Source organism: Myiozetetes cayanensis, unplaced genomic scaffold (genome assembly GCF_022539395.1).
Source record: "Myiozetetes cayanensis isolate MyiCay16 unplaced genomic scaffold, myiCay2020 scf10, whole genome shotgun sequence".
Classification (NCBI taxonomy): Eukaryota; Metazoa; Chordata; class Aves; order Passeriformes; family Tyrannidae; genus Myiozetetes; species Myiozetetes cayanensis.
The window spans coordinates 12,176,746-12,200,452 of NW_026086605.1; the positions used below are offsets into that span (position 1 = coordinate 12,176,746).

Sequence of the window (23,707 nt, forward strand, 5' to 3'; positions counted from 1 at the left end):
ACATAATCAAATAAAGTTGCTATTATTTTCCACTAGGCCACTCAAATGAACATTTAATCTTTAAGTTACTCAATCCAAACCTGCTCTGCTGTGGTTGAAACTCACTCCATACAAGCTGTGGCCAACACAAGGCCAATATTTTTCTAAAATACTTGCCCTCTTTTTAGCTGGGTCATAAAAAAGCAGCAAGTCTGAAGGCATGAAATTGTAGATGATGTCTTGCAACGTTTCCGTACACCTACACTTTGACATTTAAATAACATTTTACCTAATCTGTTCTGCTTCTATAAACAAGATGCCTCATGCTTACATAGTATATACATTTTCCTCCCCTGCACTTGTGTTGTTCAAAACTTACTTCTGGCTGTAACCCTTAAAATCCGAGGGACCTGTGGGGTACTTACCACTCGTACAAGCACTGTAAATAAACCTGCTGTAGAGAATTACCCTTCTTGTTCAGTACAGCACACAAACCATTACCCTGACAGTACAAGCCTGGGAACCGCTGCCCCTACGTGTCTACCCAGTTTAGCCTGTGAGATGTGATATGGGAGTACTCGAAGGAAGAGAGCAGTATGGAGGGTTAGTTTGAGTTAAGTTCCATATTCACTCAACAACAACAAGAAGTGAAATCATCAAGCTGTGTGAATACTGCTGCCTTTTGTATTTTAGTAGCTTGAAGCTGCCGTTGTTACCTGAGCATGCTGGCTTTGTGCAAGCTCCTCTTTCTTGCGTTTCATGAGCTCTTTTCTCAGCTCTTTTGGTGCTTTCTCCACTTCACATAAAACCTACAGTGTATATAAGCATGCAGAAGGTGGCAAAAAGAACACTTTTTCTCCACAGCAAGCATTACTGTGAACACAGGACATGCAGGTCAAGCACTAGAGGTACTGGGAAGCATGCATTACTTCAGTGGCAGGGATGTTAGTTTAGTGAAAAGAGCTTAATGAAAAGAGAAGAAACAGTAGGTGCTTCATGCATGCCAGCAGTGCAGAAAGGAGGGATGTGCCAGCCGCTTTTTGCATGCAAATGCTGCCCAGTGCTCTCAGAATTGGAGTCTCTCGCTTGTGTTCCCATGCAGCAGCCAGAAGAGTCAATAGTTAAGAAAATCACCACCTGCAAAAGTGGTATTTTCTTGAAGCACTGTGGCAAAAGAACTACAGAATATGTTTACCTTATGGTAAAATTGTGAAAAACAGTTGGAAGTTTAAAAAAACTTCCACTGAAAACCAGCTATTTCTGACACTGTCTGTAACTTGAATTTACAAGATGCCATTATTAGTGTCTCCAACCATAAATGACATCTACACAGGTTATGTCTTTAAAATAGTAATACAAGCAAAGTATTATTTGGTTGCAAGTGTTTGGTTCTGAAGAATTTAAAGCAAAACCCACCAATAACTACATTTTCAAGAAACTATTTGTGACATGCTGGGACGGAACGTGTTTCAGTTCAAGGTGAATTAGACTAGATTAGCTGAAAGATTCTAAATATAACCTGGCTAAATCAACTGACTATTAATCTGTTAATTTGCTAATGTGTTTTATTTGGTTTTGAGACTTATAAAAATGTAGCATTGCACACTCCAGTGTAGCATGGACAGTTTTAGAGCACCAGCTGCATTTTCCTCCAAACTGTACATCGCCTTTTTAAGCTTTAAACACAAAACTATGCACCCAGAAACAAATGCCTGTTTGTTTAATAGTGGAAGCATCATAAGAAAACAGAGTCCAAATCACCACATGCTACTCCTGTTTCCATGAAAGAACTGCTTTTAGCTCAGAGCAATAAGTAAAATTCTCCCCGCTTTCCCATGTAGGACCCGATCACCAGTAAACAGAGAGAGACTCAAAAATGCAAGAGGTACCGCAAAAGAAGAAAAATTGTTATTTACATTTGAGCATACGGTTCAAACTGAATACAACTTATTTCTTTAATGCAGTTTTGTGCTACAGGATCATTCTATGCAAAAGCATGGACACTACAGCTTTCTAAAGAAATCTCTGAGTCTAGTAACTATTAGAGCAAACACTAGAGCCATTCATATATAAATGGGCACTATACAATTGATCCAAAAATGAAATAAAACAGCTTTTAAGATGCAAAATCTACATGGAACCACATACCTTCTCTTACTCTAATGCAAGCAAATTAATAGCACAAAGTGTCAGTGTCAGTTGTCATTCATTTTGCCTTAACTCTATGACACGTATGAGATTAACTTAACTGTAAAAGACCTTAGGTTATCCACAATTTTCCCTCTCCTGGCTTTCTTTTTTGAGCTAAAAAGCCAAATCCATGTTACTGCTCTCACTTCATATAAAGAAATTCTACACAATAACAGCACACATTCAATGAAAATCTAACAAATTACACTAATAAAAAAGAAACATATCTGAAATTAAAATAGTTCTCAGTAATAAACAAGACTGTGTTGTGTTCGAAATTCTAATCTGATAAGTATTTCCTAAGTACCCATAGCTGGATTTGTTTAAAGTAGAAAACTCAAATATTTTTCACAGCCTTCAAGAAAATACTTTATTAAATATTCTGTGAAAAATAAAGTCTTCTAACATGGTGATGTTTTCTAGATTAAGTCAATACCTCAGTCTTCCTGTTAGCTGTTTGTATTTCACTTTAGGCAGTAAAACAAACAAAACAATATTGACTGCTAGTAACACTTCCACAGGTCAGTTGACAAGGCTTCTGGGAGACCTAATCTCAACTGTTTCCTACGCCCATGCTCCTTATTTTCTATATTGTCACCGTCTCTTACCTCTTTTTTCTTGTTTTTCAGCACGTTCTGGAATTTGGACAATTCCTTCTCCTGTTCTGCTTTGATGCGTTTGGCCTCATCCCGCAAGCGGTTCGTGTGCTCCTGTTCCAGGCGCTCTATCGTCTGCTTCTGCTGCTTCTCCAGGTTTTCTATTTCTTGATCATACTGCCGCTTTTTGCCCTGTGAAAATAATTTGGCAGGTTTTTTTTTTTTTTTTTGGAAACTAAGCTCTGTTTAGTGAAGTGCTGTACCACAGCAGGGAATGGCCCTGATGAACTGTTCTGGCAGGCAAGTTCCAGCACACGAGCTGAGCACCCCACAATGCAAAATACTGCTTTTTATTAGCAACAAAGAAGGCTAAGCTACAGCCATCATAAAAAGAAACACCTGATTGCTGCTAGCAGTCTTCTGCCTACTCCATCAACATGTTGTATTTTAAGAGCACCAAAATCCAGAAACTCACTGTCATTTCCTGTTCAAAACGCCTGAACATCTGTTCTCGCTGTTGCAAAAGCTTGTTACTGAGTTGCTGTTGGGCTCTCTGCTCCTCTTTCTGAAGAAGTCTTAGCTCTCTTAGCTCTTGACGTCTAATAAGGAAAAAGAATCACTTAATATTGATGGGAAAGCAAAAGAAGAGGAAAATTACAAAAGACAAAAAGGACCAAAAAGGACCAATTGATTGTCTTATGAAGAAACGCTTTACATTCCTTTCTACTAAAAAAATACTGTAAATTAATCCCTAAGTATTTCTGGAATAAGATCATTAGCCCACTTTTCTAATTCAAAGAGAAAAAAAATTAGCTGCTAACCTCTTGAAAATTTTACTTATAGAAACACTTACCGTAGGAATCGCATTTCTTCACTTTTTGAGTCATTTTCAGTAACTATTTTTGATGTGGTTACACTCACTTCTACTCCATCAACGACAAACTTCCGAGTTTTCTTTAACGTTTTCTTCTGTCTTCTAGTTTCCTAAATAAAGCATTGGTAAGTTATGCTGTACTTATTTAAGTTATATTCTTTGTCCTCCTTTTTCTTAATATGAAATTGGATCAAATATTTCTGAGAATGTCTACTATATACTAATCAGGAGTTCTCACTTATCAGGTATCTCAAGTGAGAACTTGAAAAATTTTAATGAACTGAAACTTTCTCTAGTCAGCAAAGGAACTGTAATTATTGATTATCCAAATTGCCAGAAGAAAAAAATTAAACCAGACAAACTCTGAACAAAACCGATGCAGTTTTATTTTCAAGAGCTGAAGACAGCTACATTTCCTGTTTGCTTTTGACCATGATTTTCCCAGTCACCAAAAAAAGATATTTAATTCTGAAAAACAGTTCTGAAACAGAATAATAATTTACTCACCTACTTACTTCTGCTTTGGAAATAAATGAGCAAGTCTAATTTTTTTTATTCATATATATTGGCCAAAAATCATGTGATGAGATTGCTGACAACTGAAGAAATCTCAGTTCTCAAAGTTGCTGTTGTTTCATTACAAGAGAAAAGACACCCCAGCTGAAACTGCATCTCCACTGTGTCAGAGCTACTGCAAACACCCTGAAATCATGTTTAGCACAGCTAAGCCAAGCTATGGGAGTTTTGTTTGGTTGGTTTTCTGGGTTTGTTTTTCTTCCATTCAAACCCATGTTACACAGTTACTACCTCAGTATGGCTATAATCATATTAGTATAAAGATATAAAGAAAGTTCATAGTCTGGAATGTGCTTCCTCTGAATAACCTCATTCATACTGGCATCGCTGCATTGACACAGCACAGCCACAGGAGCAGTGTTTGGAATAAACAAACCCAACAGAATATCTGCCTTGGATCTCCCACATCTAAACAGAGAGACAGAAGATGGAAGCAACAGGAATTCAATATAAGATTAGATGTGACAGGAGATTTTTCCCATTAAACAGGGTTTCTGTGTTGAGTAAGGCATTGAACTGAACTTCTTGCATATCAGCTCTGAACTACAACCATTCACAATTCCTCACATTTAATATTGTTAGAATTCCTGTTATATGCTAGTCCACTTTTTTAAAATACCATTATGCAATAAATTAAGAAAATAATTAGCATAAACACACAAAATCCAGATGTTGTTATGCTGTGCAATTTAGAATACTTTGGTTCCTACAAAGTTAGTTTTGTATGTATTTGTCAAGCTAGTTTCTCACTCAACACTTTCCTTTGTAGCACAAATCAAACCTGGAGGTAATTTTAGGGTCACACTCACATGAGATTTTACATTAAAAAAATAGATGATTGCTTACACTTACCTGTAAAGATATTGATCCTGTCTCTTTGTTCTTACTAAGGAAACTAGAAATTGACAAGTTCAAATCAATGCTGCTGTTATCAGCTGTAGAACCAGTGCCTGAATCAGCATCATTTTCCTTCAAATTCTCCGGCTCTACCTGCTGGGAAGTTTCAGTATTGCCTTGATTATCCGTTTTGACTTTCTCATTTTCTTCAGTGCTAATACTAATACTGGGGACTGGAGTGACTTCAGAGTCATCAGCTTGTTCACTGACAGCATTTTGAAGTTTATCCTTCATTACTTCATCAGAAGTAACTTCCAAAAGTTCTTTGGCTGTCTGAATGTTGTTTTCCTGGATATTCTCAGCTCTGCGCTCTCCTGAATTCTGGTCCATATCAGTCACTTTATCCACCACTTTAGAAATATCCTCAGGCTTGCTCTGTGTTGCCTTCTGGTCTACGACATCTTTTCCAGAGTCTTTGATCTTTGTTTCCTCCGTAGTGCTTATATTACTAATACCCTCATTTTCACTTTCTGCCAATTTCTTGTCTACTTTGATCACTTTATCTTGGCTTTCTGATAGAGTTTCTTCAGAGCTGATTATCTCATGGACCTGCTTAGCCTGACTTTCCACTGGCTTATCCTCCAGCTCAGGTATTTTATGCCCATCACTGATCGGTGTTTCAGCAATACCACCTATCTCCTTAATGTTGTCAATTCCATGCTTTATTATTTCCTTTTCTTCATCAGACACTTTAACTGTAGCATTAGGTAGAGTTTCTGTAGTGGTATCTATTGTTGCCTCTTTCCGCTCTTCATCTTTATTTTCCTTTTGCTCTGTATCTCTATTTTCTACAGGGACCTTTTCTTCCTTAAGTCCCAAGAGATCTGTTCTGTTCTCCTCTTCTTTTTCACCAGTTTCCTTGGAAATGCCTTCCTCAGTTTCTACACTGTTTTCAGTTGTGGGTACTACTTTCAGTTTATTATCTTCTGTCTGTTCATTTGCCATGGAATTTTCTTTCTCTATTTCAGGTTCATTCTTTATTTCTGGTTTTGTTACCACTTCAAGTTCTTTCCCTATTTTCTGGGGTTCTGTATCCTTACGTGGTTTTTCCAGGCTTTCTGTGTCCTTTCCTGCTGGCATTATTTTGCCTTGCTCAACTTCACCAATTGGCACAGAACCGTTTTGTACTTTAATATCGTTAATGGTCGTATCGCATATCTTATCACCCGCTTTCCTAAATTTAATGTCCTCAGATTCATCCCCAGCTGTTTTGTCCTCAATTGCGTTACTTCCTGTTTTCTCTGAGAGAGATTCCAGGACAGAGGCATTCTGTGAAAGTTTATCCTCCTCAGAGCTGGCAATGCTAAGGTCGGAGGATGCACGCTTCTCTGCAGGTAACTGCTAAAAAATTAAAGGAAGAGAAACACTTAAACATTTTGTAACTTAAACAAAGCACAGCTCTATGGAAGAATATCTGAACAGAGATTAATATTGTATTTACAGGCAAAGAATTTGATAACCTCAAAGTACTTCACTTGGTATTACCACAGAGCAAGTGCACAAACTGCAGACAGGTTCTAAACCGAAAGTTTCACAAAAACCCTCTCCCATATCTCGTAACTGAATAAAATACACTGTGATTGAGGGAAAGGGATTATGGTCATCAGCCACTCTTTAAGAGTCTTTTTCTTTTCACACTTCTTTTTTTCTTTTTTATCAGTTCAGTTCCTCAACAGTACCAGCTACAGCTGAATTTGAAAGACACGTCTTTGTGCCAGTTTGGCTAGAAACAAACTGTGTAGCTTCAGTTAGTGCAGCACTGATAAAATGAAATATTAAGACCTTCCTCTACTTCACTTTGTGTTCTTTGTTAAAAATGCCTCGAATTTTTTAATCTGTTTTTTTAATCAATGTAAAACTCCATTAAAATGGTGAAAACTTCCAGCAGATCTGATTAAGTGGCAGTACAGAACTAGAACAGAAACAGTTACCTCACTGTAGAAACTGCTGCTGTCAGAATGTGAATGTTATCAGATTACATACAGACACACAAAAGAATATACTAATAAAGCACCATTTTAGCCATAATTGACCTTTCACTCTTCAAAGTGATTGTGATATCTCTCTGTCTGTATTTATTGTCAGAACCCTGTAATTTGCAGATCAGACTCTCGATTTGCCACTGGGAACATCCCAGGTTAGCTGTTGCAGCAAGCACGGGTTGGATTGCGCATTCCTTACCTTACTGGTTTCCCAGGCATACAGAAAACAATTCCTTTTAAGTCGAAATTTCATTTCAAATATTTCTTCACAAAATTACTCTAAAAGCTCAGTGTTGATCTCCAAGCAGTTTTAAAGCTACCACAAGTAAATAACATGAATGCATCTACCTCACAGTTCCTTAAAATGCTGCTTTTGAGATATTTAACTGAGTCACATGGCAGACTTCACTCCAGCCCTCCTAGGGATTGATGGCTTAGCAGCACATCAGCGGAAGGAGGTGGTGGATGATCCTCAGGAGATAGAGAATAAGTCCTGGAGGAAGCTGGTGGGAATGAACACTTGGAGATTTGCTGGGGTGGACTGGGAGTGGGGTGTGAAGGTCAGGGGATGTGAGTAGCATGGTGATGGGAGAGGAGGAAAAGAAAGGATCTGCTCCTGCATTTGGCTGGTAATGGCAGCTCCTGATGGCGCTGGGCACTTGCACCAGTCAGGTCAGGAAGCACACGGCCTGTGCACTCTGCAGCCTGCCACCCCATCACTGAACAAAGGGGCTTTCCCCTCCGAGCAACCGTATTTGCCTTGTGAGATTCTTAAAGCATCTCCAGAAATACATCCATAAATGCAATCCTGCCTTTGTAAAATATGGGGGCTTTTGCTTTTCTTTTTTTTCCTTGACAGTCATGCTGTAAAATCACAAACTTAGCTTATAGCATAATAGTCAAATACCTTTCTTAATCTTTCAAACACTTTACGGAATACAAATGCACGTTTATTCGTTCATCTAGACATTTTGACTTAAAACCATTCACACAAAAATCAGTATCCCATTTTTAATATATCACATATATATGTAAAAAAAATAAAGATGTTAGTCTTTCTTAGTTATTATTTATTACTAGGAGTTTAAGAACATGCTAATTTTGAAATTGTTGACTACTTATTTTGTAATAAGGTTAGAGTATGTTTATGATGTTAATTTTAGAAGACTTCCTGAAAAAGTCAGCTTGTACAGGGAGAAACTGAATTCTCCATGGTAAACTGGAGATTGCATATTTAAAAAAGCAAATTTTAAACTGACCAGAGAATTCTCTGTTTCCTCTTCTTCATCCTCATCTTTACCATCTTCAACTTCTTCTGTAACTTCAGCCTTAGCTTCTGCAATCAATTCTCTTATCGGTTTATTGGAAGTAACAGTAACAAATGGATGCTTGTGAAAATAAAAAAATAAGCACAATATTAAGTGCTGACTTCACTGTACACAGTGGAAAAATCATAACTTGAAAGAAATACAACTTCAGAGAAACGTTACTGTGGTTCTCTTAAATTTCAAGATTCACAATTAACATAAATCATAACTGTCCTAATACATTTTTTCTGCTGAAGTCTTAAAAATCAAAACATTTGTATTCAAGCATATTGTGTAAGGAGTCTAACAAACTTGCTAAAAATATAAATAATTCATTCATACTGACCTTTTTCACAATCCAAAGAATAGAAGTAGAAATATTTTTAAAAAGGTTATTTTTCTTGGAAACAACTTTCATTTCAGTTCCACAGTTGAATTATTTCCTGATAAGCTTTATCTAGGATTACTCTTTCTAGAACAAAACGTGCTTTGTCCTTAGAACAATTTTTTCTAACACAAACTGGAATTCTACTTTTTTCTTTAAGAGCAAACAGGTACCTGTTCTCCTACTGTCTGAATCTCCTTTCTCTGCTTGGCCCTGCTGCTTAAATCTACTCAGCATATGGCAGATGGATTGTGGATGAAGTAAATGCGTGCTGACGTTAAACAGAATCAAATGTACCTGGTCACATCTATTCCTGTTCTGCAGTGACAGCATTACAGGGCAGGGCTGAGTGCTAAAGCTTTTAGAACACCTGTCAGCAGCTGACTACACACATAAATATCTCCTTCATCCACTACAGCTATCAAAGTATAATTACTTACACTAAGTAATGAGTTATTTCACATCAAAATATGTTAAACAAGTAATTTGATCTGCACTCGGTATCATTTAACTAAATTTTATCAATTAAGGATCAATGCATCAATTTTAAAAGCAGGTTGTGTATGAACACTCAATTTGAAATAATTTGAATAGTTACTATAATACTGCTCTGCTTTCAAAAAGTACAAAATATGCTTGCCTTTAAACAACAGTTCTGAACAATTAACTCTTCCTACCTGTAACAGTTGAGTTGCACTCCACCTTGCATCTACATTCTTTTCCAAACATTTCTTCAGAAAATCTTTAAAATCTGATGACCTACACAAAAAGCAAACAGGTAGCGGTTGTTCTTCTGTCTTAACATCAGACTAAAACACACTGAAATATTCTTTTGCTTTCCTATGAATCTACACTGCAACTCCAGGTTCTTCTACTGATTCAGGGAAAAACAAAGAGTACAGGAATGCCAAGATCACCATGGCACAAATATAACCTTTAAACTATTAGCCCATTAATAGAGGAGTTCATTTTTTGTTCTGCATTTTTAATACATCACATCTACTACACCACTAACTGAACCATGTAAAGGTATTAAACTGACCAACTAGATAATGCCTTTTAAAAATATTTTCTTAGTCTAAAAATGCTTTAGTCTCCTTCTACACAATCTCTTTTTTCAGATGGTCTTCAGATCTGTTACTGCAATTTTAAAAAGCTATTTCACATACATTTTAATGCAAAATCTGCAAAGTACTTGTGTAAAAAAGCTTCTATACAGAACTATGACCAAAAGCCCACAGTTCCAATTGTGAGAGCAGATGTCTATGTGTGTGTACACAAGTACAAACCTACACAGGATATAAAGACAGACCACAAAGTTCAACCAGGGCTATGCTCATGGATATAAAGTTTAGCAAAAAGACAACCTGGTATGCCTTGTACTCAAAACCTACAAACTGGGGTGGGAAAGTTGTAAACAAAATACTAACCATTTTGAAGGCTGTGCTAAGGTGGGAGGATCAGATTTTGCAATTTTCAGAAGCACTCGCATGGGATTTAATTCATGATGAGGTGGCTCTATTTGAGCCATTTCTATTAAAGTAATGCCGAGAGACCAAATGTCAGCCTTGTAATCATAAGGCCTGTCTTTAGAGGTCTCACACATTACTACTTCTGGGGCCATCCTGCAAAGAGAATAACGAAGTACCAGATTAGAAAAAACGCATTCTGATCCGTACACTCACTGAAGCATTTTAAGAAGCACGTTCTACCCTCATTTAATTTAAATCAGTTTATATTTATATTTACACTATATTTACCAAGCTTGTAATAATAACATTAAAGTCGTACTACGTTATGAGTTCTTACTAAAAAGTCAGCGAAACAGTGCACTCACCAATACGGTGTACCAATAAAAGAGTCTCTTCTTTGTATTGTTCTTGTGTTTTTAGCTGATACTCCAAAATCCGCTTAAAGCAAACAGCAAAATACTATTAATGGGGTGGTGGAAAACGTATTATATTTTTTATTTTATAATTGTATTTTCAATGTTATGTATTCCAGAGCAAGCATTCAGCGGTATTAAAACTTCAAAGTGAAATAAAAATATTGTGTTTGGATAGCTAAGTGCCAAGGTTTTAGAGCATTTCTAACACAAGACCTCGATTAAAACTTATTCGTCATTTCTAAAACAAAAAGTCATGCTACTGTTGGGCTGTGTGGGACAAGAGCAATATATGTATTTACTATAGGAATAACTGATTTAAATTATTTTAATTAGAAACTAGTTTCTTTAGCCTATGAAGTCTGTATTCCTCAGACATGGCATTAACTCATTAATTCAACAGCTCATTCAATTTTTAATTTCAGGACTCAGATTCTCGTGAAGTACCATTTTTCCTTTATGTTACAGGTTTCTTTTCACATGATTTTCACTTTACACCAAATATCCAAAGCTTACATATCCACCTTTGATGTAATATCCAACCAAAACACAAGTTTATCTTTGCAATTACTTGTCTACAAAGCACTACATTTCTCACCTAAAAAAAAAAGACATTTAAATATCTGTTGTATGCTTATTATAGATGTAGTTTTGTTAATGAAGATCTAGAGATTAGAGCAAAGAGACAGAAATAGCCATATGTTGCCATCTTTAATCTGTACAAAATTACTTGATGGGCTCAGCATTGAGAAGTGTAATTTTGCTCTGTGAAAAAAAATAAGGACTTCTGCAATGGTTCAAATGCAAAATCTGAAATCTTGAAGGACTAGAGATATTGAAATAATAAAACTCAAATCCTTATACAAATAAAGTGCAATGAAGGAAATTTGTCATTTACGTATCTGTACAACAAGGAATTACCCATTTCTGTGTATAGCAGAATCAAAATACAAATAGTTTAAAAGTAGTAAAATGCTCCTTCAAATCATGTTGTACACTTTTCAAAGCAAAAGCAAATCTTTTTTGCAGAAATCTTAATTAGCAATCCTGAATGCATCACTAAATGTAAGTGTGGAAGAAACCTCCCTGTGGTCTGAACTGTTAAGTAGTATCTTAAGCATGCAAGGTGCTGTGTATCAGCTAAGCTTGACAAAACCTTAAAAGAGTTCCAAGTCTGTGTGAGGAGAAGCCAGGTCATGTGAGGAGATGAACAGAAACAAATGACTCGCTCTGACCATGAGACTCCTGCTATGATCTGTGGTTTCTTTTACAGCAGTACTAAGAATCTAAGATAGCAGTTCTATTATATTACATTTAAAAATAAGGCCTATGGCCTCCAGTCCATCACTAAATCTTCAGGGTTTGTAGAAAAAGCTAAAACAATAAAGTTACATGTCCTTTGCAGATTAAAAGAAAGGCAGATGCAAGGAGTAGATGTACAAGCAATAGTTTTGTGCAAGGGGATCCATGCAGAAAGCACAGACACACTAAACTGATCAATAGAGCAAAGCAAGTTCTTAAATATTCCCAACTTCTTACCAGAGATGATGCCCTGAACCTTGCTGAGACTCTGCAATCGCAGCAGACATTTCTGACTTCGGACATACCTTGTTTACATTTACAAGGATCGTCTGTAGCAAGGCTGGGAGTTCAGAGCCCCAGTTCACTGTGCTGATATTCTGATTCTCCTTACCTTTACCCCCTGTGTAACGTGCTTCCAAAGAAATACACCTAATCACACAGCCCACGCAGAGAGAAGGTTCTGAAACGTGAGCGTGAGCTGCAATGTCATGGAAACATGGATAGAGCCACTGTAAAGGCTGACAGCTTATACACATTTGCCCCTGAAACAAAGTGGATCCAGATAATTCCTCTCCTTTCCTGGCTCAATGAAGGGATGCTATTCACCACCAGCAGTCCTTTGTCAGTTCTGTATGGAGGAATCCTCATGGATTCCCTATCACATCAGAGTGAAAATGTGGATGACTCTTAAATTCAGAATAGAAAAACAGGAATCAACAATAGCAAGCTCGTATTAATTTCCTTCCAGACAGTTCTGTCCTAATTTCAGTGTAACAAACAATTGACAAAGGCACAGAAACACTAAGATAAGTAATTAAGATAATTACTCCTCTCTCAATAAAAGGAGAGACAACAGTACTGGCTACTGGTTTTTGGTGATATTAAAGAATGTTCATTTTCCAAACTAACAACTTCAAAGGGAAGTTCTGATGTTACCACAGTAAAGGTAACTGTAAGTAAGAATGTTATACTAAGAAACAGTAGGAGCTGTGTCTGACTGTAGGCAACTTGGTGCAGATGCTGACACAACTCCTACCCTCGCTGATTTTGACGTGTTAAAGATGGGCTAAGTATCGTCAGGATATTTGTTCAAGCTCTTTTTTTGACTTGATAGTAGCAAACCACTTGCTTTTGAAAAATCCCTCATTGCCAGATTGGTATTTCAGTTCAAATACTGAACTCTGACAAACTACAGCCTGAGGAAAACACAATTAAAAGACCATGCCAAGTTCTGGGAAAGTCTTGTATATGCAACGTGCTTACCTAGTTTAATGTCTCCATCTAATGTGAAAAGAATATTGCCAGCCTTTAGATCTCTGTGGATGATCTTATTTTCATGCAAGTAGTTCAGTGCTTCCAGTGTCTGCCTGCACACCACTTTGATCTGTGGCTCTGTTAATGGCCTTTCAAGCTCTACAAGACAGAGACAGAAATAATCACAACATTTCTGCATTTTACGTTATGTGTTCGTAGCAATCAGCATAGTAATATATGTGAAAATTAATTTATCTGACAGGTTCTAAACATCACGTGTCAGAAAAAAATTCTATCTTATAATACTCGCTCCTTTCAGTAAAAATTTCATGCCTTGAACCCAAACCCCTCCTCATTATCAGTTATGCACACCCACCTATCTGATCTGTGAAAAAGCTATACAGTTTAGAGACTGATTCTTCTGTGTGGTACACAGAGATGCTAAAGACCAGATCCTTTACTGAAATGGTATTAGTATTCACCTGATGTGAGGAATAAGCACAGAAAAATCTAACTTTAAGGTAGATGCAATATAAAGAATTATCACAACCTTTGATTTGGAAGGTGGCAGTGGAGAAGGAAGAATGAGACCTGAAAAGGGCTCATACAGACTATGTTATAACAACAGAGAGCTTCATAAGCATATGACAACAACTCTTCACATTTACTCAAAGGATACAAACAAAAATGTTGTTAGAAAGTAAATAAACACTTTAAAACTGAGAGAAAAATAAATCTAATTTAAGAAGTTACAATGTCCATAGGTATAGGTGTAAATACTAATTTCTAAACCCCAACGTTTAACATATATAGCACAACAATTACAGAAATATTTGCATATCAAAACAATACTCATATGAAATATCTCTTAGAATATATATTATAATTATAAGGTGTTAACTTTATTATTTGAAACAATTTATTTACCCAACATGACTGCATCTACAGCTCCTCCTGCACAAAATTCGATCAGGATCTGTGTTTAAACAAATAAAATACAGAAATTAGAAATTAAACTGTTCCACTGAACCGAATCATTGATTAAGGGAGCATTACTGGTAGGTCAGAGTTTCAGACTATTTTGCCTCTACAAATTACTTTACTAACCTGCAAAATATTGGTATTGTTACCCAGCTAAAAGTAGGGCTGTGCTGCTCAAGCAAATTATTTGCAAAATACTTGGAGATCCTCAGACAAAAGTTTTAATTCAAATATAAAATAGCATAATAAAAACTTTTAAAACATAATGAAACAGTCAGCTTAAACCTACTCCTTGTAATGTGATTTACATAATCTCTGCAAACTCATTTCTTGATTATTAAGTTCTACTTCTATACTATAATCTCCCTGACTGAAAAGTCCAAGAGCTAAATGATTTTCCATTAGCAGATGCTATCTCTTATATTGTTTCAGACAAGATGAAAATACAGAAAAATACTGTTAAAAGCCAAAGAAAATTACTAAATTCAGATGTTTACATTAATTTTCCTTCATTTCCATTCATGCCTACAATACATCAAGGCTTTTATCCCAGAATATACTAGAACAAGTCCATCTCCAGTTCTGAGTTGCTTTTGAAATGAAAATAAACTGCAACTCTTTTGGAGTACAAACTACGCTGACACAAAGGACAGAATGTACATACACAAAGGAAAAAGAGGGTAGGCAAAGGGAATGAGGAGAGCAAGAAAGAGGAAAGGTCATTCAAGATTGATATCCCACTCTTCCATATGTGTTTTTTCTTTAATCTGAACTTTAAACATTAAATTGTAATTTTCAGCCTGACAGATAATGAGTATTTCTTGTCAGTCAGTCAATATTCTGAGAAATAATATCTTACTTGCTTTCTTTAGAGTAATTTTAAAATCAGAGTATAATTGCCCATAAAAGAGGAAATCTCAAACTATACCTTATACCATAACAATTATATATACACCACTTATGTCACATATTACTTCAAATTACTGTAGCAATTAATCCCCACAACAATGACACCAACAAATGTATTATATAATGCAACTCTTTGTAAGTCCTTTAAACATTATTCCATTTACATGCTTCTACATGCCAAGTAAGTCAAGTGTGGGAAACTGTAAATAAGAAATTTCTCTAAATTTGCTGTTTGAGCTGACAAAGGTCTCTTTGATAAAGAAATCATGTTTCCAAACCCATAAAGCAAGTGTACTATTTTATGCCCAACTATCATTCTTCTCTTTTTTCCACTGCACTAAATTCAGTTTACTTACATCATTAAGGTTTCTCTTTGTTGCTTTCATGTCCCTGCTTTTCACTGTAACTATGTAGCTACAACTTTATTTTCAAACTATTTAAGCCTCTTCTATCTTCATTCTGCCAGCAAAACCTATCCACTCAGTTTCATATTCTGTCTCTATGCATACTTGCTTTCATACTGATCTTTTTTATAGGATATTTTTCACTATTCCACTGTTTCATACAATATCCTTTTACTTTGCATGAAGATCACAAAGTTTTAAGCTTGGCAAAATAAATGTAAATGAGGAAATACGATATTACACGTCCATCATTTTCATGGCTAAAGGATAAAGCTTATTTTCCAAAGAAAATTTTTATTCGTTTTAGGTATTGAAGTATAAACTCTTTAAAAAAACCAAGCACGTATTTCTTTGTACAATTCCAAAAGCACTTTTAAATATTGCACTGGATCACCTAGAAGAAAAAACTGTATTGTCATAGCTAAAGCTATTCCAGTGAACATACAGGATATAGCAGAGGAGTGACGTGTACTCATATGAATGCTCACCACACATCAAGGTTCTAATACCTCAGGTTTAAGTAAATTAATTATGGTTCAAGTAGTGGTAAACTGTCCTTCCTGGAAGTGCCAATAGATTCACTCATATCTAAAATACATACTTCACAGGCTGACCTTTTCAGTACATTATTTATTTTTCAGGTATGGATTCTGAATCTCACTCTAAATTGTACTAACGTAATTAAAATCTGAGTCCTGCTGCTACAAATAAGCATCAATTAAGAACTCTCTCAGTACAGCAAAATGAACTGCTAATTTCCACATTTTAGATTCAACCCCCTGACCAAATGACTCAGTGTAGTACAATTTTACAGTGACAATTTCCTAAGTCATACTCACAATTTAAGAATTAGTTTTGAAACTGAATAGTTATCCCAATACTGACATCCCAGACAAAATGTGATTGACAAATGATCTTTTAATAAAGAAAAAACTGTAATTTCAATAACCTTTTGAAATAAGTAAAAACACTTAGAGAAGGAAAAATACCTACCCACAGATTGTTTTCATAGTAGAAAGCATCTAGCAGCTTGACAATATTAGCATGATCACAGGATGCTAAAATATCAATCTCCACCATGTAATCTTCAAGTTCTTCTTCTGATTTAGTATCTATCACTTTTGCAGCAGCCAGAACTTTCGTTTCTTTGTTCTGAGCCTGTAAAAGAAGAGTCACAGCAAACACATCTACATGAATTTCACCAGATAACTGGCACCAGCAAAAACCCCCACAAATAAATCAACCCTCTCCCGACAGTTCTGTAGCTGTTTTCCTGCCTCTAGCTTCTTTCTTTACAAAAAGAGAACATCTGCATATTAAAGAGCAGATAAAATCTAGCAGAAAAAGGGTTTAATAACTTTTCCTAGGGTTGAGAAACAATGAAAGACAAGAATGTAGAAATACTTAATTCTTGTCACATTCTTTAAACCCCATACACTCAACAGCTTTAGGGTCACTACAGCTTGGTACTACGATGGAGTTTTGTGCTGCTCCCCAAAACACCATCTATTAACACTTGGCAAGGAGTATGAAGTAGCCTCCACCTTCTGTTTCTGCCCTTCTGACAGTCCCCACGTTGTGGCAGCACCGCTGTTCCCAAAGCCACACAGAGAACCTGATCCTCGACCAGGAACCAGCAGGTTGCTCCTCTTCAGCCAGGGGCTGTATGCAAGCTCCCAGGTTAAAGAGCTGCCAAGCCATCATTAGTTTGTCTGGGTTTTTTGCTCTCTTCGCTTCAGAAGTCTGGGAGGACTCCCACAGATGGGGACTCATGGAGAGTGGAATGCTGTAAATGCTGCCAACCTCTACTTTACTACTTCTCACCCTAAGACGAGGGAGCTGGAATTGCTGCAGTGATATGGTCAACTACAGAACCAGTAAAACAGGGAAAGGGCAAACAAAACCAAGGGAAAGAAACCCCCAAACATTTCTGCTATGCATTTAAATATTCTTTAGGTTTTTTTTCAAACATAAGAAATGACAAGCAATTAGGATGACTTATTGAAACAGTAAAACACTTCAGAAAACAGTAACTGCAAATAGTACTTATTCACAGAATATTGTTGAAAACTAATATAGCTAAACTAGGCAAGGTAAGATTTTATTTTTTTAATATGAGGGGGGATAAAGCAAATACTAAACACACAGTCTATATACATGTGAATACATATACGCAAACACAAAATTATATACGCTCTCTAATAATTCTCTTGTAAGTTATCTTTGAAAGAACACTAAATTCCAAGTTGCAGTAAACTTTAAACAAGAAGGTATATTTTTCTCAAGCCATCATAAAAACACTACTTTGTCAGGGCATTTCCAGTGGTTATCTTATCTTTTGCCTCTGAATCAAACTCTACTTCACCTGTTATAAGTAAAGACCATGAAGCAGAGGCCTGTGTTTACTCCTCTGAGTTTTTGACATTCAAATGAAATTAAATGGCAAGCAGGGACACAGGATCTCTCCAAAGCAGCAGAAGACAAGGACCTGCAGGGGCAATTCCAACTCCTGATGTGAAGCATCACAAAGTGGTTCATCCTGTCTCTGATGCACAGGGCCCAAACCTACTTGGGATAATCCCAGGACAGAACACAGCAAGAATCCCAAAACCTGAGTTTTGTTACCCAATCTCTTTATACCAGTACCAGAAAAAAGTTGCTATCAGACAGCAAGTGATAATCCTTAAGAATGATTTCCAAAGTCTAAATATTATTACTTTCACAGCTATAAATAATTCTCTCAATGTGGCAAAAGATAATGAAATATTTAAAGATAAACATTTATAATAATATTCAGTAAAATAGCACTAACAGCAAAACACACTTCTAAGCACAGTCCCAGCCAATTCATCTCCTGTTGAGGGTTAAGGTTTTCTGTAACATTTCTTTTTATCTCAGTATTCTTTCCAAAACAAAAAACAACCAATCTTCCCAACCTCAATATTTGCCCTCCCATGTTTAACAACAAAGATAAGGAATCTGTGTAACATTACTTGAAAACAAACTACTGAGAAATTTTCCAACACACGTTCTGATAATAAAAAGGAAAAGGTCTGCTTAGTAACACAAACATCATTTGTTTTGGTTTCATGCTTTATAGCAAGAATCAAAGACCAACCTTCCTATTCTAGAGCTGGACTCTAAATTAAACATGAGAAGTGAAGCAGATGTCTGATCAAAACAGAAACAGACTTGCTGGCTTCACATGTGCAGAAAAATGGTCTTTAAAGCCCCTTTCTAAAGAATTCAAATTTTAACCGTAAATGTACTTTTTTGAAACATGCATGGACACTCTTCACTGTACCTTAAAGAAAGGTACTTAAAATGAAAAAAAATCTGAAAATCACTTTTACACAAATTTGCTTGCAAACTATAGAATGGCAACAATATTTTTTTTAAATAGAACTATCTACATCAGGAATCAATACCAGATGTTACTGCTTTCTGATTCAGTTTCACTTCTGATCAAGATAGGCATTGGTAAGTTCACCTTCATGATTACACACCTGGGAGTTTGCTGCATTTACAGCACCTATTGCTTTTTTCTATTGACTGAACACTTTGGGGTTTGTTTTTTCCCAGATCCTTTTGCTTGAAGGAACTAGAAATCTGCTTTGAATAAGTTTCTATGACTTCCTTCTTGTAGTAGCTCTATTAAAACACCTCATTACAAACCAGAAGTTATTAGACACAATATGATTATCTTTACGAGCATCTCAACAATTATAAACAAAACAAATGGTTGGCTTTGTTCTGACTAAAGATAGTAAAATTTTGTAGGTCTAGATCCAGACTTTTTTTCCAAATTTTAACAGGAAAAAGCTTTAGAAGTAGCATATTTCCACTGGGTATTTCTGAGGACTGATAAAATATTACACCTGAACAAAAATTATCTACTTTAAAGTTCTTCTTGAATAAGACAATATTCATCTCCACCCCACAATGCACTCAATAATAAATACTCATCTATGTCACTTGCTGTAAGAAGTACATAAGAAATTCGTTCTTTTGAACTGCGTAGGAAAGGATTTTACTGATCATGCACAAGATTTATGACTCACTGTGCTATGGGGAAAAAAAACTCTCTTTTGGATTAAGAGGAACAAAAAGCATTTACAGTTTTGTGTGGGCATGTTTGTTTTTTCTACACTTAGGCTCAAGTCTTTCTTCTGCCACAAAACATTCTCCAAAGGTCAGAGCAGGAGCAAAAATGATTGTGTAGACGCAGCTTTGACTTGCATACTCTCATTCTGCATTTGGCCACACCAACATTTAAAGTCAACCTGCCATTCATGTCACAGGACATATTTTGAAAGGGCAGATCCTCTAAGTGGCTGCAGTTTCCTCCTATATTTTAGCTCTCAGCTACCAATTCAAGTTATTCCAAATGCTCTGCTTAAAATACATTCGATTCTGCTTCTATGATAGACAATTTAAGCTTCAGTCCCGTGCTAAGAAATCCAAATTGGCATTTTCAATGGTTATGTGGAGACAAGGAAGAAAGGGGAGGAAAGATTCATTAACAAAATTTGATCTTTTCAAAAGATACATACATAATGGATGAAAACTGAATTGGAATAACTCATTCCCTCAAGATGTGACTAATCCAATATGACATGGATATTATTAACTACTATATGCAACTATACATAAATACTGCAATCCTTTCACCAAAACTTCTATTTGGATTATTATTTAAGGTTACTGCAGCAAACATTTTAACTTACAGAGTGAGAGAATGTTACAGCATGGTTCCTGCAATGGATGGTACAGTCTCATTAGCAGACAATGCACAGAAAAACACAATTTTAAGTTAAAGTACTTTGATCAGGATGGATTACAGGTTTGTATAGAATAAATGATCTCTAAAATTAGAACCTGTAAATTAATTTCTCTCTGAACCTAAATCCCTCACACTAAAATGGCAATACACATCTAATCCACAAAAATGTAAAAATATGAAAATATCTCAGCACAAGAAAGACGAATAACCATTCTACAGAAAACCAGGACCTGCAAGTATGTGGAATTAGTAACTCCTCCCTAACAATCCTGGATTTTTGTACAGTATCATATAACTAAATATAAGTTCCAGGGGCATAAGCTTTGTGAGGAGTCTGAGAGTAGAATATTAAAAGGCACTATGGGCACTTGGCCAAGAAGTTGCATATTCCCAGCCTTGGAGAGCAGGGAGAGCAGAGCCACCGCTCCAGAGTAATAGGATTACAGCTCAGAGATAACCAGTAGCCTTTCATCTTCAGATGACCAATATGAAGTTTCAGCCTTGGTTGTGAGGGACTGTTTCAGTTTCTTATTGCCAGTAAATGTTTCCTTCCCAGCTGTGCAGCTCTTCTCCCGCAATGCAGCTTAGAATTAAACACTATTTTACAACTCAAAAAAAGTTAAGCAAGCCCTTCGCCTGTTGTTCAGCCAACCAGAAACAAAGCTGAGACAGAAAATTGTTCATCACCTTTCTTCCTGATGCCTGATCTCTTGTGAGATGTTACATAACCCCATTTTCTGCAAGCAGCAAAACAAATCAATTAAGAAGCTTTTCCTTTCTGACTCATTCTTCTTAACAAACTGTAGTCATAATCATAGACCATCAAAGTTGTCAGAGTGAAAAATACGCACATCCCTATTCAACAAAAGATGTTTTCCCCACATAAAAAGCTCCACTTTAGTGTAAACTTGGGATTGTCAGATCTAGTTCCATATAAGCTTTCTGATGGTGCCTGAGTAATCAGTATCAAAAAACTGTCCCTGTACAATGCAAAGGCAAGAGCTGTTTCTCTGAGCCATCACAAAGCAGTGATCTCAGTCTTTCTTACACGTATGAATCAAGGAAAAAAACTGCTGTAATTTTAGATTTTAAGAGTTTTATCAAATAAAAATGTAAGAAGTAGTGTGGCCTACTGGAACAACTACATCGGACTTTGTTTTGTATAAGTCTACTATACTATATTTAACATTGCCCTGTGCATTTTAAAACCAAAAACCTCTGCATGATGGACCAGCATCAAGTGTTCAAAGTTATTTTCAAAAACATGGAAAGGTGTTCTTCATTAGTGAATTTTGTTAAAAAAAAACAAAACAAACCTACCTTAACTAGTCAGATAAAAGGAAGTACTAATTCTAACATCAAACATTGAGAAATGTAATCAAAAATACCATTTTGAATTCAAGAGCAAATAGAATCTTTTGCAATATTAAACCATATTAAATTTTAACAATAAATCACAAGTTCAGCCAATGAAGATGGCAATTTTCACAGATTTCTGGCAATTAAGATGAGCCAGTCATTTCAAAGAAGCCATGTTATATTGCACAAGCCTTCACTGCACAGTGTTTGAAAATGTAATTAAAATGAAAAAAAAAAGTTTCATTTTTTGTGTAATTACAGATATGGTTCGTTCCAGGAATTAAAAACCAGTTAACTTCAGTTATACATGCTAAAACTTGTCAAAATGACTGTTACAGAACACTTACTCAAAAGGATAGTATCTCCCAAAGAAGATGCACCCTTGAATTACAGCTGATCAGCCAAAAATTTTCCGTGCCTGTGCAATGTATCATAGTTACCTACTATACAGTTTCTTCTACTTAAAAAGAAGTTAATTAAATTCAGCTTCCCTGTTTAATGCCAGGGAAAAAAAACCTGAAATAGAAGTGCAGATAAAAGTGCCTCCATTTCGACAAGCAAATAATATTCCTTACAAAGTGGAGGCCAGGGTTCAACCCCGACTGCTGAAGCATCTTTATGATCCTGTGGTCTGGTGCTGCCTTTGTGGCTATGCTTTTTGGAGCTGTTTCCATGACAACTTCACTCTTTTAATATTATCCTTGTACTTCGTACTCATTGTGGTTCTTCTGCTTCCTCCACAGTTGGTTTCTGAGGATTCCACAAGTTATTTTTGGGAGTGGTGTATGGAATATAATTTTAATGCTTAACCTCATGTTTCCCTTTAAGTATTCTCATTAATTCTGTGGTATTTTGTACACTAGCTAAGCAGAGCTCCCATCCTGATTCATGCATTGTGCCACTGAAATCAGAAAGAATATTTATATGCAGATTTGAAAAGTACCTGCACTGAACTGGCAAATATCGGCAAAATAACTGAAACAGTCCTGTAGAGGAAACTTAACAGAAAAGATTACATCAGACTCCAGCATCATTTTTATTTAAGCAAATACATTTAAAAAACAGAATAAAAAATAAGGAAAAAACCTGCTAAACACTGACAAGAAAAATTTCCAAAATATTCTTTGCTGTTTTATATTAAACACCACATTCTTATTTTCCTTTCTCTTACTGCATAACGGCTTTCATAAAAGCAATAGGGAAAACCAGCTGACAATATTGGGAAAACATTTGTAACTAAGGCATTAGGTGGTATCAGAGTGCAAGTGCAAAGGACTGGTATTTTTTTCCTATATTCTGTTATAATGACTGTACATACTACTTGTGAAAGCAGCATTAAAATACACAATTCTGCACTGCAACCAACTCCTAAACTTGAGAAGGGGGAGGTGTGACAAATTGAGATTTATCCCTGCAGTGCTAAGCTGCTTTGCCAGTATCTTTCATCTGCAGAGGACACTAACAGTTGCTGGCAGAGGTTTTCTCAGTTTTATCCAGCATCAGACAATGTCAGCCTCGAACTAACTTTCAACTTCCCAGAAAGGATAGTAACCCAGTCAATCTTCATCTTTGATTACAAACATCCTGCAGTTATTTATTCAGTCTTGTGTCATTAGGAAGAAAACAACATAACGCTTAATGTTTACTAATTTATTTTAGTGACTACAGCTTACAATTCAGTCTTTACTCCAGCAATAAACACACCTTTTTTTCAAATGACATAAATTAATGGTTCCAAGAAACAATGTTATCAAGGAATAGATTTTAATCAATCCACAATTTCTAACTTTAGTGGTGCACTAGAATTTTTAAGACAAACAGGTCAGAGTTGAAGCTGTGTATAGAGTGCTGTTTCCTTCAGAAAATTATCCCCGTGCCTGGTTGAGTCGAGAATTTTATTACTCGTTAATGACAATTTTATGATTTGCTTGAACACAGGACTTAAGAAACCTCTGATTCCTTTACCTGAGAGGGCTCTGTTATAATCTTACTTCTAGTCAATTAACATCTGTAACAAGCTTTAGTTTACTTGAGCCCAGAAAGC

General features: G+C 36.0%; 1 protein-coding gene across 2 annotated transcripts in view; it reads right to left on the reverse strand.

Moving 5' to 3' along the window:
• SLK (STE20 like kinase) overlaps positions 1-23,707 on the reverse strand; it is a 50,915-nt gene that overhangs the window by 13,129 nt on the left and 14,079 nt on the right. The window contains exons 2-12 of one of the 2 annotated variants that reach the window (XM_050337764.1): positions 16,515-16,679; positions 14,155-14,203; positions 13,237-13,386; positions 10,624-10,696; positions 10,217-10,411; positions 9,464-9,545; positions 8,354-8,482; positions 5,068-6,450; positions 3,619-3,749; positions 3,241-3,364; positions 2,778-2,957 (exon numbers count right to left, since the gene is read on the reverse strand). In XM_050337764.1, coding sequence (XP_050193721.1) covers positions 2,778-2,957; positions 3,241-3,364; positions 3,619-3,749; positions 5,068-6,450; positions 8,354-8,482; positions 9,464-9,545; positions 10,217-10,411; positions 10,624-10,696; positions 13,237-13,386; positions 14,155-14,203; positions 16,515-16,679 — 2,661 coding nt within the window. Of the gene's footprint in view, positions 1-2,777; positions 2,958-3,240; positions 3,365-3,618; positions 3,750-5,067; positions 6,454-8,353; positions 8,483-9,463; positions 9,546-10,216; positions 10,412-10,623; positions 10,697-13,236; positions 13,387-14,154; positions 14,204-16,514; positions 16,680-23,707 lie in introns of both variants that reach the window. The other variant, XM_050337755.1, reaches the window with a different exon arrangement.